Source organism: Eptesicus fuscus, chromosome 13, assembly GCF_027574615.1.
Source record: "Eptesicus fuscus isolate TK198812 chromosome 13, DD_ASM_mEF_20220401, whole genome shotgun sequence".
In the NCBI taxonomy this organism is placed as follows: Eukaryota; Metazoa; Chordata; class Mammalia; order Chiroptera; family Vespertilionidae; genus Eptesicus; species Eptesicus fuscus.
The window spans coordinates 17,347,796-17,362,616 of NC_072485.1; the positions used below are offsets into that span (position 1 = coordinate 17,347,796).

At 39.0% G+C, this 14,821-nt stretch overlaps 1 protein-coding gene across 2 annotated transcripts in view; it reads left to right on the forward strand.

Annotated features, from left to right (window-relative positions):
* TRPC6 (transient receptor potential cation channel subfamily C member 6) overlaps window positions 1-14,821 on the forward strand; it is a 105,664-nt gene that overhangs the window by 66,878 nt on the left and 23,965 nt on the right. For both annotated transcript variants that reach the window (XM_028157008.2, XM_008149196.3), the window contains exons 3-6: window positions 1,254-1,439; window positions 3,662-3,826; window positions 10,214-10,430; window positions 13,896-14,129. In XM_028157008.2, the coding sequence (XP_028012809.2) occupies window positions 1,254-1,439; window positions 3,662-3,826; window positions 10,214-10,430; window positions 13,896-14,129 (802 nt within the window). The remainder of the gene's footprint in view (window positions 1-1,253; window positions 1,440-3,661; window positions 3,827-10,213; window positions 10,431-13,895; window positions 14,130-14,821) is intronic.

Sequence of the window (14,821 nt, forward strand, 5' to 3'; positions counted from 1 at the left end):
ATAGACTTCCCCGAAATATTACTTACTGACTGACACCCAGAGGCAGTCATATTTTCCGACATAGTTCTCTCTGGATCTTTCCAAGGGATCTTTTCATTCCAAAGCATATTGGTGGCTTCAGGACGGGGGAGACAGCTACCTTTGAATCTGCAAAGCTGGCGTTAAGGGGGATACTCTACCACTGAAGTTGTATAACCTCCAGGGATCTTAGTTTTCCATGTGCAATATGGGAGTAGTATTTGCCCTGCCTGTCTCCCAGTTCTTCAAGATGAAACTAGAAAGCAACATACAAAGATGAGATAAAGTAAGCTAATTCTTAAAGGCAAAGAATTGGGGGCCAAACAGCATTCGGTTTAAAGGCTGATTTTGACACTTAGTGGCTGCAGGGTAGTTGGACACGTTAGTTAACCTAACGGAGCAGGAGACTGTGACGATTAAATGAGATAATATCATCCAATCACAATGCAACAAGCTCTAGCTAGTAGGTTTCTTGATTAACGTTGGGTTATGAATGGTCTTATTTCAATGTAATAGAGTAGAGAGGAAGGAAATACTAGAAAAGACCCGAATGAACATGTGAATTCATGCTGTATATGTTGGACAGGAGTTTTGGCGTTTAAATAAGATCTGCATTCTCTAAACCTTGCCAGCATAATACGAGGTCATCAGTGATAAATTACAATGAAAGCTTTTTCATTAAATTTTCTTTTCTCCAAAGAAAAGAACCACAATTTGTAGATTTTATATTAAACTTGCCTTTTGACCCTGTGTTTGGTACACAAAGTTCCTCAGTAACCATTTATTAAATATGTAAGTGGCATGTGTTTGCTTTTCCCCGGAATCTCTCCAAAGTCCCATTCCTCAAGTTAAACAACGGAGTTTACAGTCTTCCAAAGACCTACCAAGTGCCTGTTATGTGCCTGGCTGATGAAGTTGTGAACATAAGAGATACGATGTATGCAGAGTAGTGGGGAAAGTTGCTTATTTTGTATTTCTCCTGAATCAGCCCGTGAGCTTGGCACGGTACACTACTTTGTGATAACTTCGATTATGCTTTAGACACATTTCCTTTTTTAGGACCTGAAGAAAGTCTTTACGGTGCTAAGATATTTCAGAGATCACTCAGCAGAACAGCGATGAAGGAGTGTTAGAAGAACAGTAAACTGAACACGGTTTTCTCCACTGAATATCATAGTAAAATATGCTACTTCTACATTATTGTTTTCTGCTGTTGTTTGTTTTGTCTTTCCTAGAATGACTATAAAAAACTGTCGATGCAGTGCAAAGATTTTGTTGTTGGACTCCTTGATCTGTGCAGAAATACCGAAGAAGTGGAGGCCATTCTGAACGGGGATGTTGAAATACACCACAGTGGCCGAGACCACAGTCGTCCAAATCTCAGCCGTTTAAAGCTTGCCATTAAATATGAAGTAAAAAAAGTAAGGTCAGGCATGAAGCCTATTGCTATTATTTCTGTTTGTATTGGTGCTGAACAAGGATGAAGGAAGGGTTGGTTGGCATCCTTCAGTTAAGCTGGGTTTTCCTAAGGAACAATTGCTTTAGGCAGATTCTCTAATAAATGCTGAGAGCCTGTTTATGAGGCATCTAACCTACCCTGAACGACAGTCTTTAACAATCTAGGCTTCCTTATGGGTGATTCCACTTTCCTGTACTTCACTAAGGACATAACCATGACTTTTGTGTGCCCAAATCACAGGCATCATTGTTTAACCAACTCCAGGTCCCGTTTGTTGTTATGCTCCACTTCCTTCTTGAGCGCATTTGAATCTCCTCCAACTGTGTCTTTATTTGTGGAATATGTTTACTCCCTGTTTTTATGTGGTTTACCCCTCCCCAACAGAATTCTTGACTGCTTTCTTAGGTTATGTGTGATATCTTTTTTAAAAAGTTTTTAAAGCTAAGTTGTATAATAAATGTTGTATAATACATGCTTATGGTAAGTTTTCAAACAGCACAGATGTACCCCCTTTCTGTCTTCCCAATTCGTATAGAAAGTAGGAATCAACATTCTATTTCTCTCCTTACCAGAGGGAAGGGGTGGGGAGAGGATGAAGAGGATAGAGGAGATCAAATGCAGTATACAGATTATGTATTAGAGAATTTACAACTGAAACTTATATAATGCTATTAACTAATGCTACCTCAATAAATTTAATTTACTAAATTTAATGTGAGAATAAAAAAAATCTGAAAAATAAGCTTTTTTAATTGAAAGAGTTTATGACACAGAAAATAGAATAGGCAGTCCATAAACTGACCCGTATATGTAAATGAGAATTTAGTATAAAATAAGTTTAGTGTTTTAGGCCAATATAGAAAAGATGGTATACTTTTTCAAAAAAAAGTATTTAAATATCTGGACTTGCAGGGTTTTTCCATTGTTCCTTCTAGTTGAAAAAACCATCCTATCTAATAATAGAGTAACATGTAAATTACCATCACTCCGCTACGCCCACGATTGGGCGGCGGGGGGCTGGGGGGCGGGACTTGGGGTGGCCTATCCGGCCATTGAGAGGCACGGATCCGCTGCCACTGAGGAGGGCTACCCTGCTGTTGAGAGGCATAGGGGGCGGGACTCCCGCCCCCTGCGCCTCTCAACGGCCAGATCCGCGGCCGCTGAGGGGGCCTGCCACAGACACGGCTGCGCCTCTCAACGGCAGGGTAGCTAGGTGTCCGCAGCAGCCCCCTCAGGGGCCGTTGAGAGGTGCAGGGGGTGGGAGTCCCGCCCCCTGCGCCTCTCAACAGCAGGGTAGCCCCCTCAGTGGCCACAGACCATCAAAAGTGTGGGAGCTGGGTGCCTGTCTGCTCCGGCACCAGGCCTTTCAGAAGCCTCCGCCAAGGCTTGGCGGAGGCTTCTGAAAGGCCTGGTGCACCAGCAGACAGGCACCCAGCTCCACCGCGAAAAGCGAAAGCGTGTAGGGGACCCTACACGTGCATGTTTCAATCATGCACTGGGCCTCTAGTCTATATATATAAAAGCCTAAGCGACCACCCGACCAGCCAACCGGTAGCTATGATGCACAATGACCACCAGGGGGCAGACACTCTGACCAGTAGCTGTGACACACACTGACCGTGAGGGGGCAGACACTCAATGCAGGAACTGCTGAGCTGCGGTGACTTGGCAGCTGTGGTTCTTGGGTGACGCACCCAGAACCAGAGAGGAGGGAGCCCAATTCTGGGGTGCGTCACCCGAGAATCACCCTCTCACAATCTGGGACCCTTCGGGGGATGTCAGAGAGCCGGTTTCAGCCCGATCTCCACAGTCCAGGCCAAGGGACCCCACCTGTGCACGAATCTGTGCACTGGGCCTCTAGTATAATTTTAAACATCCTTGTGTAAAACACTGATGGATCTTTCCGCAATATTAAATTTTTTAAAAAATTTTTTATGCTTTGAAAGAAAGCCCATTTGTTATGGAGGGAATGTTTGATAAATTGGAATCTCCTAATTTGTCTAATACATACTAGAACATCCTGCCATCTTGCTTGCTGTCAACTAGATGCTTTATGTTTGTTCCTTAATTCTAACAATATTTTTCATGGGAAAGAACAGAACAAGGTATTAGAACAAAAGAAAATAGTTTATGCTGAACTGTTCTTTAATCAAGCTGTTAAATGTTTTGTCAATTTCCTGCTAGTTTGTAGCCCATCCAAATTGTCAGCAGCAGCTTCTCTCCATATGGTATGAGAACCTTTCTGGCCTGAGGCAGCAGACGATGGCAGTCAAGTTCCTCGTGGTCCTTGCTGTTGCCGTGGGACTGCCCTTCCTGGCTCTCATTTACTGGTTTGCTCCGTGCAGCAAGGTATGTCTGTGAAACCTGGACCTCTATCGTCTCCTAGAAGCATGTCTAGTTGAATATATCAGAGGCGGTTATGCATGGAAAATTCACTTCCTAAATGAACATTTTAGGAAGGTCATAGTTGGGCTTAAATAATCTTATTATTTTTAATGTTGCAAAAATAACATATATTAGCTAGGAAATAGAAAAAGAAATGCAACGAAGGGAACATTCACCTGTAATATCATCACTGTTAATATGCCAAAGAAAGCCTCAGTTACTATGGCAATATATAGTCATGTCTATGTATATCTTTTTATAGTTTTAAATGAGGTTACATAGCATACATTGACAAGGTATTTCAAAAAACATGATAAAAGATAAATGTGTTTCCTCTATTTTTCCTCTGGCAAATTTGACATGAAATTTTTACAAATTTATTTTAGCTAATATGGCCCAATACATCTTCATTTAAACAAAGGACAATCATATAAAATAAAACACACTAATATAATGTAGATTCAGTGAAGAATATTTATTTTAAGGACAGCCTGGATAACCTTTTTTTTTTAAGCCAAATCTATCTGCCCAGGCTTTGCTGAAAATATGTTCAGATGGACCTGGCCTTTCATTGGTGACAGAACAAGCCTGAAAAATATTCAGATGTTTGAATTCTGTTAACAGGCACAGACATTTGTCTGTCCTGCGTTGCCAGCTATCTTATTTTTCATGCTTTGGAAGCCGCATTTCTGGAACTGTTTAAGTTACAACTCTGACAGACTGAAATAATTCTACCGCTACATGGCAACATGTCTGCGGGGCCATCTATTTATGTGCTCTGCAGAAATGCCAGCTGAATCACTTGCTGGTCTTAAACAGCGGCATGACTCATTTTCAAACATTTGTAAATGTGGGGGTGCGCACCAATACCACCACTACCAACATATTGTTTTATTACTTGGGCACATGCGAGGTGCTTTTCTCAGCAGCTTTTGGTAGAAACCCGATGCAAAGCCTTTTCCTTTTTAAATATGATGTGAACTTCATAATTACATCTGGTGATGACGATAGGAACTGCTGGAAATGAGGCACTTCCTTATGAGTGCAAAATCTATCGCCCTTACAATGCATACGGCCCCAAATTTATCTCTAAAATATAAAGGTTGAAAAGAATGAGATTTACAAGAATTAGGAATTTATAGCAGATTTTCTTCTAGAAAGTTATGATTTTTTGTCTTCCCTCTTTCATGGGAATACAGATTGCACTTCGGAAAAAAAAAATCTGAATTGTTCTTAGTAGAACAAAGGTCATATCAATGTATATAGTCTCTGTTCTGCTTCTACTCACATTTCCTGAGTCTTCAGAGATTTAAGATGAATTTAAAGGGGAGGAGTTTTTGAATTATATATCCTGTGATCAGTTAAAACATAATAACTTTTCTAAGCTGAATAATTGTCCTTCCCCCTATCCAGTGAGTTCAAAAGCGTAATGTGTTCCAGAGAGTTTGGTGTTTTGACAGCGAATATTTTTGGCAGTCCTTAGAGTTACACATTACCTAAATTTTGATTGAATCCTAATTAACCTTATTTCCTTCACTATTTCTTCTTCCCTGGCCATGTTTCTGTCTGGCATCTGTTTTCCATCCTCGTTTATGAACACTGAGGCAAATAATCAAATTAAAAGGACACTGTCAAGGTATTTTCTTCTCATATTAAAACCTCTTTTACTGACTGTTATTTAGCCTTTGAATCATGATGGTCAAGTCCATTTTACAATTTTTCCATTTAGCAATGAACATAAACATTATTTGCAGGTTACAGAATTGATTTTTTATGGGGGAAGATTGCTTAAGCTACACTGATGCTTTTATTTAAAGTACTATTTTCCAATACATCCACGCAAGTTAAGCCAGATTGTACTGTAGGCCTGTGCACCTTGACAGAGTCCCATTTCTGTTTGAAGTTGTTTTTCTTTTTTCAGATTGGCTCTCTTCTCCTTCCAGAAACTTTTTCTTGGTCCTTACTTATTCTGTTTTTCCACTATAATCTAAATATCAATGGCTTTATGCTCATTACCATAAAAATAGGTCATGCTGTGGTTTCAAATTATTTTAGTTTAAGTTGGTGTCAACTTTTCTATTTCTATTGGTATTTGGGAGTTAGGTGTTTGGTCATCAATAAATACTTGAAAAGAGTATGATCTATAATATTTAAAAGCGAGTATTTCTTTCAGTGCTTCCACTCAATAATTTTCCAGGTACATCAATTGTTTACCTCATTGATGAGTCCCTCACTTTACAGTTTTGGGTTTTTTTCCAGAAATTTGTTTACATCTCAGGAGATACAAATGACAAATTTTACTAAAATGGAAAATCACTTAAACTCCTAAAGTCCATGAAATGGTACCAAAATCTGCCTTAGTTTAAAGAAAAACACAACTCTCAGTGATTTTGTTGGTGGTGGGAAAACAGCACCAGATGTTAACCAGCAACCTTCGTTCTGGCTGAGAAAGAATTCAGAACCAAGACAGATTATAACAAAAAGGTTTATTTAGAAAGAAATGGGCTCAGAAAACAAGATAGAACAAGACGAGAGAGAGAGAGAGGAAGGGAGAGAGAGAGAGAGAAAGAGAGAGAGAGAGAGAGAGAGAGAGAGAGAGAATGAGAGAGAGAGAGAGAGAGAGAGAGAGAGAGAGAGAGAGAGAGAGGAGAGAGGAACCCTGGGGAAAGAAGAGGGTGCGGAAAAGCACAGGCATGCTCCATCCTGGGTCCTCCATGTTGAGGGATTTTATCTGAGGTCTCAGGGGAAGAGCTCAATGGAACACTCATCAGCTCTCCTGGTGTGTCTCCTCAGGGCCATGGTCTCCACTGATTCATTAGTCAGTGCAGCTGGTCCTGATGTCTGCCTCGGTGCCACTCCCCCTGCTTTTGCTGGTTTCTGCCCTGGAGCTGAAATACAGCTGAGGCCTAGATGTCATCCCCAGGGGTCAGTGCTTACGGAAGTGGTCCTGCAGGGCTTGTAGTTTTGCCCTGTTACTAGGCACCTGGAGCGCTCTGGCCTGCTGACCTTCTGCACCTGGCCCATCCTTCCTGCCCTGCTCATGCTACCTAGCTGCCTGCTACAGTTTGTAATAGGAGATGGAGGATAGGAATATCCAAACACACCATTTTCGTTTCCTGCCAACCAATTTTTAGGGTTTTTTAAATTTGTTTTCTTTGAACTAGAACATTTAATAAGCAGCAAAAACACCTGGTTTGATTCTCCTCTCTCCCTTCTGAATAAAATAAAGGTGTAATGTTACATAAAGGCCAGTAACGCTATGAAGAAGGTAGGCCAGCCAGGTCAGGGGTGAGGCACAGAGCAGACACCCTGCCCTGAATAAGCGAACACTGACTCTGGGTGTGTCTAGGACAGCATAACCCAGGTTCCAGAGTTTTCAGACGGCGGCCCACTCTAACATAGACAGCTTTATTCTCAACCCTGTTCTACGCTGCAGACTTGGCTCTTCTCCTTCTCCTCCTTTGCCTTCTCCTTCTCCTATTTTAATGTGTGCTCTCTTGTGTTTGGGGTAACTTTATATTTTGAAGGCTGCCTCTGATTCTTTCTGGAACAAGGCAGAATATAAATACATATTCCATGGATTTCACTACTAACAGTTATTGCCTTATCCCAGTTTTCCACAGCAGAGAAATAAATTGAAAATTTTTAAAAATTGGTTTAAGATTTATAATAGCTTTTTCCATGAGGAACTTATTAAATCGTGTGCTACATTTTTATTTGCTATAATACATGATTAAAATAAATCACATGTAAAACATTGTAGAATTAAAATGATGCACATGGTACACCATGGAAAAAGAAATTAAAGACACATTTATGGTCATTTGTTAACAGTTTATATTTTTTAAAAATACAGCTAAGGACAACATGCAACAGAAAATGAAGTTCATTTTGTTTCCCATGTGTTTTAACCTGCCCTCATTTGATTATTTGAGAGTTCTATTTAAAAAAATACCAAAAAATACTCTGAGTCAAATAATGAGCATTTTTATGGAAGTATGGTTTTCAGAGATGATTTTCATAGCAGATTTTCACAGTGATTTTGGATTGGCTCTACAATATATCTAGCTAGATGGATCCATTGGTTTAAAACTATAGAAAGATATGGACACATACATACACACACACACACACATATGCACACACTCTCATGCAAATATCCTGATGTCCGGTCTGGCCTAAATTCAAGAGACAAGCAACTGAACTATATGATGTATTCTAGCCTTAACTTTTAAGATTTTGAAAACCATATATTCAAACACAACTTGCAGAAACAGAGTACATTGATTTCATTTCTTCCATACAGCATTTAGCTTTTTAAAGTCTTTTTAAAATTTTTTGACTTTTAATTTTTCAACTGCATATTATATTAGTTTCAGGTGGATAGCATAGTGGTTCGACATTTATATAACTTACGAAGTGATCCCCCCAATAAGTCTAGTACCCACCTGGCACCATACATATTACTGACCTAAAAAGAACCTTCTTTGACAGGGGGAAAGTTTGGGAAAGGTGGGGGAGTTATGATATCAAACGAAGGACTTGTATGCATGCATATAAGCATAAACAATGGACGCAAAACTCTGGGGGGGGAGGGCATGTGCGGGTGTGGGGTGGGGGGGTAATAGTAAGATATGTACACATATAATACCTCAATAAAAATATTAAAAAAAAAAAAAAAGATTCTGAAAAGGCCAAACATCCAATTCAAAGTCCAAATACTAACATCTTACTTAGTATGCACAAGACACCATGGCAACTGATCATTTCAAGAAGCAAATGGCACCGTGGTGGCATTTGCATCCCAACCGAAGAAATGCCTATCAGCAAATAAAACAGAACTTTGGATAAAACAAAAAAACCTTAGAAATTATCTAAATCAAACCCTCTTCATTTTATAGGAGGAAAAATGAAGATTAGAGTGGTTAAATAACTTGTCCAAGATAAGTGCTAATAAATAGCAAAGACCAAGAAAAAAAAAAAAAAGAACCTTCTTTGTTTTCTCTAAGAATTTATAAAAAAAAATATATATATATATATATATATATATATATATATATATTTGGTTTGCAAAGTAATTTCTTATTTTATCATATATATATATATTTGGTTTGCAAAGTAATTTCTTATTTTATCATATATATAAGAAATTACTTTGCAAACCAAATTAACTTTGAAACAAGAATGCCTGGGTTCAAATTCCAGCTCTGCCATTTAGGAGTTGTGTGACCTTTAAGCACATTTCTGGACCTCACTTCCTCAGTCATTTTTTATCTATAAAATAGGTATTTTGGTATCACCTACCTCTTTGGATTGTACTGATTATATGAGTTAACAGAGTAAAGCACTTAAAACAGTACTTGGCACATAACAAATACTGGCTGTGTTGTTGGTATTATTAACTTAGGAATTTTTCTGTAATAATAAACTTATTTGAAAGGCTGTTGGAAGCTATGGGCTCTCTTCTAAGAAAACAACTGCACACACACACTGAGTTTTGCTGACCACGTCAGGGGATGCAGAGAGCCCCTGAGACACATCCTGGCCACGTTCCGCCATCTGCCCCAGCTAGAGTTTGTGCATCTCAGATGGAAATGAATCCTGTACTGTAGAGGTTCGAGAGCTTTTATTGTCTCCATACCTCATAAGAAGAATTTGATTTTCACGTAATTTAGGAAATCCACTTATTGCCACTTAGCTAATGAAGGAATGAAACTGGAACTTGAACCTAAAATATGGGCCTTTAAAGCCAGTGTCATTCCAGGACAGTGTCCCAGTAAATTATGGGAACGGCCCTGCTGTTCTCTCCTCCGTTGGAAGTTCTTTCCCTGGTACTTGTGACTTCTACTCCATTTACAACATCACCAAAATAGCGACATCACGTGAGGCCTGACTGTACGTACCCACGTCAGTGAAATATGCATGAGGACAACATTGCCCAGTAGACTCAGTTTGATATTTTTATTGCTGCTTCCTTAATACTTCATGCCCACTAAATTAATTTACTTTTTATGAATAATAATGATACTATGCTCTGCCTTTTGTCATTATTATATTAAAAATATTATTTTATCAGTGCTATATAGTTTTAAGAATTTACATATCATTTAATAGAAAAGTTCACCTATTTAATTATCCACCCAGATCATCAACATATGTAGATGAGGAATGTCACCAAAATTTTATAGCAGCATTAAGAATTATTCCATCATTCGTTTTATAAATATACATCATCACTTTAGGGGAACATGGGATTACACAGGTAGTTGGTGATTCCTGTGTCTATGCATGTGTGTTTTGCACAATGTACAAAACAAAGCTAAGATTTTCTTTTGGTATATGTTGTGGCAGATGGGGAAGATCATGCGTGGACCATTCATGAAGTTTGTAGCACACGCAGCCTCCTTTACCATTTTTCTGGGACTGCTAGTCATGAATGCAGCTGACAGATTTGAAGGCACCAAACTCCTTCCTAATGAAACCAGCACAGATAATGCAAAACAGCTGTTCAGGATGAAAACATCCTGCTTCTCATGGATGGAGATGCTCATCATATCCTGGGTAATAGGTAAAGACTGCGTTTCCGTCATCATTTATTTTTGCAGCCTTAGCAGTTGGACTGAATGACACCGATTTCTTCACACATCAGTTATATACTAGTAAATATATGCAACATGACACAATGCACCCCCACACCATGATTTTCTTTGTGTTTTTAAAGCAGAGTTAGTTTGGGTTCATTATCAGTGTCATAGTCTTCTCACATGCCCCCCAAGACCCCCAGGAAGAAAATAAATAGGATAATATTAATCAAACCCCATCTGCGATGAAAAACCACTATTCATATTTTGGGAGAGCTGTGACATAAAGCTTAAAAACAACCACATGATTTTAGATTGAGATTTAATAGGAACTGAAGCTAATATCCACTTATTTTTGCATTTTTGGAACATTACTTATCAGAGACTGTTCAGATGATACTTTATTTTATTTATTGATTTTTTTTTGAGAGAGATCCATTTGTTGTTCCACTTATTGATGCATTCATTGGTTGCTTCTTTGTTTGTGCCCTGACTGGGAATCAAACCCACAACATTGGTGTATCAGGATGATGCTCTAACCCAGTGGTCGGCAAACTCATTAGTCAACAGAGCCAAATATCAACAGTATAACGATTGAAATTTCTTTTGAGAGCCAAATTTTTTAAACTTAAACTTCTTCCAATGCCACTTCTTCAAAATAGACTCGCCCAGGCCGTGGTATTTTGTGGAAGAACCACACTCAAGGGGCCAAAGAGCCGCATGTGGCTCGCGAGCCGCAATTTGCCGACCACGGCTCTAACCAACTGAGCCACCCAGCCAGGTTTCAAAGCACTTTATATACATCAAATTACACAATCTTTCTGCCTCCATTTTCTAATCTGTAGCATAATAATACATCTACCTTACAGCATTTTGTGACCTGTGGAGCTCCCAGGTGGTAAGGGAAACAGAGGGAATGCAGTGTTAACTACCACACCATTTGTCAATCAATCATACATATGACTTGTTGCTAATATAATGCAAATAGGAAAGATATTTCAATTGGCTATTTATGAATGAATAAATTCAGTAGCTATTAAGTGCCTTTGTTAGGTAGTGAGGATACTGAGGTGAATGAGACGCAGTCCTTACACTGAAGTCTAGGGGCAGGTCAATGAGTAAACCTGCCTTTGTGGAGAAGATTGATTGAAACACACAGGTGTTTCTGTTTTATTTTATTTTAAGAAATGCAAAGCGAGGGAGCAGGCTTTCTCTCTACTGCCCTAGAGGCAGAATGAGCACCAGCCAGTCCACACGGAGGGGATACTTCCTGCACATTCAACAGGGGGATGAGCAGCCTTCAGAATAGTAAGCACCTCATCTCCAGACAAGTTCAAGCAAGGCTTGGTCCCCGCGGAGACGTGGGTTTCAAATTATGCTTGGCAGCTCCCGCGGCCTCGCAGGGCAAATAAGACAGGGAATCTTTCTTCAGGTGGATTAGTTCACTGTGTTTGTTTTGTTTTTTAAGCTTTGGTAAGATATTTTTACCAATAATTATACTTCTGAGAGAGTGAGGGGGGGGAGAGAAAGAGAAATAAGATGGAAAAATGGGAGGAAGGAGAGGAAGCTTTGAAAACAACTAGACCACATGAGTTTAAATGTCCCATTAATCCCTATGTTTCAGTTCTCCCGCATCTGCTATTAAGGAGGCTGGCAGGAACCCAGGGACCACAAAAGGAAAGCTGCCTTCAGATTTTTCTCATCGCTGCTCATAGTTTTGGGGTTGGGGAGGAGGTGTGTGCGTGGTTAATTGTATACATGCAGTATATTCTGTTTTAAATTTGATCCACTAAAATATGTATGAACTTATTCCTAGTCACCTCTTAATGTGGAAAAATTCAAAATAAAGTAATGAAGTTATCTTCTCATCAAAGCACATACTCTGTGATGCACTGAATTCTAGTTTTGAGAAAAGCGCATAGTAAATTGTTAGCAGGCAGAGACCACACACATGGCAGGTTCTTGGTTAGAGGTTCATGACAAATGGGAGAATATGGGGCAAGTGGTTGCTGGGAGGAAGAGGAGATTAATTTCAACTAGGGGACTATGAAAGACTTCTTGATGGAGGCAGGTTTGACTGATTGTTGGAATCCAAAGATTATATTCCTTCACAGGGCTCTAGGTAAGAGGGGTAAAGTCCCTCCTTTTTAATAAAGCAAGATTCTTCAAGTTAAGGAAGAAAATATGTGCCAATCATACAAATTTAAAAATAGTAAGTGCTCAATAAATTTTACTTGTTATTTTCCCCAAGTGCCAGACACAGTGACATGCAGTTCACATGAGTTGTTTTGTCTCACAGCAATTCTATGAATTAGGTGCAAACTACTATCATACTCATTTTACAGATTGAGTTTTATAAAGTTTAAGTAATTTTCCAAAGATTACAGGGCTAATAAGTGGAGGGACAAGGTCAAATCCCTGGAGATTTGATCCCAAAACCTATGTTCCTAAGTACTACACTAAATTTTAGAGAGAATGTGCAATCTTATTAATAATTCTACCAGCAAGAGACCACTGCTATGAATAAGATCCTGAATTCTTTCTAGTCTTTTGTTGTGCTTGCTCTAAACATAAAGTCATGGAATATATAGCATATTTTACTTAACATGTTTAAATGCTTATGACAAACATTTTCCACCGTGTTAGTCCAGGTCTTCCAAGAAGGATGTGCAAAGACAGGATTGAATATATAACAGTTTTATTAGAAAGATTGAAATTCTATTAAGGGAAATTTCATGTGGGAGAAAATGAGGAGGGAGCTGAGGAAAGGTGCAAGGGCTGTCAGACAGGGATGTGAGCCTGATTCTGAGGGAGGGAGAGAGAGGGAAGGGAAGTTGGGAAGAAGCATCCTAGATCTCCATGCAGTCAAAGGGAAGTTCAGTAAGGCTGTCAGGAAATCCTTGAGCCAAAATCAGCCATCAGAGTATTCCCATGCATGTCTCCCAAGAATGGGTGCTCTCACTCTTTGGCTGGGAGCAGCCCATGGGAAGCATCATTGTGGGACAAAAATGGCAGTAGACTTCAGAATGCCGTCGCTGAGGCCCAAGGCCAATTAAATTCTTGTTCTGTAAGATCTATGAGGTACATTCTCATGGTCACTACCCCATGGCAATGAAAATATCATACCAAATGGCCATGTGTGTGTCTTGGTTATAAAGAATCCTACAGTGAAGATCTTTTTAATATATTTTTATGTATAGCATTAATGGATCAAAGAATGTTTTTTTAAAGCATCTTGATGAACTTTGATATATTGCTTTCAGATAAGGCTCTGATATTGCTGGACTGTGCGATTTGGGGAGACATGGGAATTATGGATGAATGGTTGGTTTGAGGCCAAATGCTGAAGGGTTTTGAATATCAGGTTGAGGTCTTTCAAATTTATTTTGTTTTATTGAAGAGCTTAGGCTGGAATGAAATTGAATTGATAATTTAACCCCTTTCTAATGCAGGCATGATATGGGCTGAATGTAAAGAAATTTGGACTCAAGGCCCCAAGGAATATTTGTTTGAGTTGTGGAATATGCTTGATTTTGGTATGTTAGCGATCTTTGCAGCATCATTCATTGCAAGATTCATGGCATTTTGGCACGCTTCCAAAGCTCAGAGCATCATTGATGCAAATGATACTTTGAAAGACTTAACAAAAGTCACATTGGGAGACAATGTGAAATACTACAATTTGGGTGAGTTTACAGTATACAGTCAATATAAGTTAATAAAAATATAGAATCTTCTTATAAAAGTACATGACAATAGTAGTTTGGTTATCACCCATTCTCACTGAATTTTTGGTTAGTTTCCAGCTTCTCCAGAGTATCTGTATCTGAAGAAGCATGTTTTTTGCTTCTTCCTTCTATTTTTCTTTTGCTTGGAAACAGCTCTTAGTCACAGGAATGATCTCATTGATCTTTTGGATCAGTTGGCTAACTTTCAGACTCCATTGAGAATGCTTGCTTGTGTCTTATATTTATTTCTTTTCTCATCTCTATTAAAAACACTACTCCTTGTTTTTCAAGTCTGGTTTGTTTGTTTTTGTTGTTTTGTTTTCAGATTCCACATATAAGGGATATCATACAGTGTTTTTGTCTTTCTCTGTCTCACCTCAGCATAATGTCCTCAAGGTCCATCCTTGTCTCACATATGACAGGATTTCCTTCTTTCTCATGATTGAATATTTCATTGTGTGTATATCACATCTTCTTTTGTCCATTCATCCATTGGTGGCATTTAGGTTGTCTGCATATCTTGGCTGTTGTGAACAATGCTATAATAAACAATGGGATTGCATAAAAAACACACAAATAAACTCCAGTATACATTTGAGTACCATTTCCATTTAAGACATATAGATTATTTGAAAGCAAGGGAATTGTTG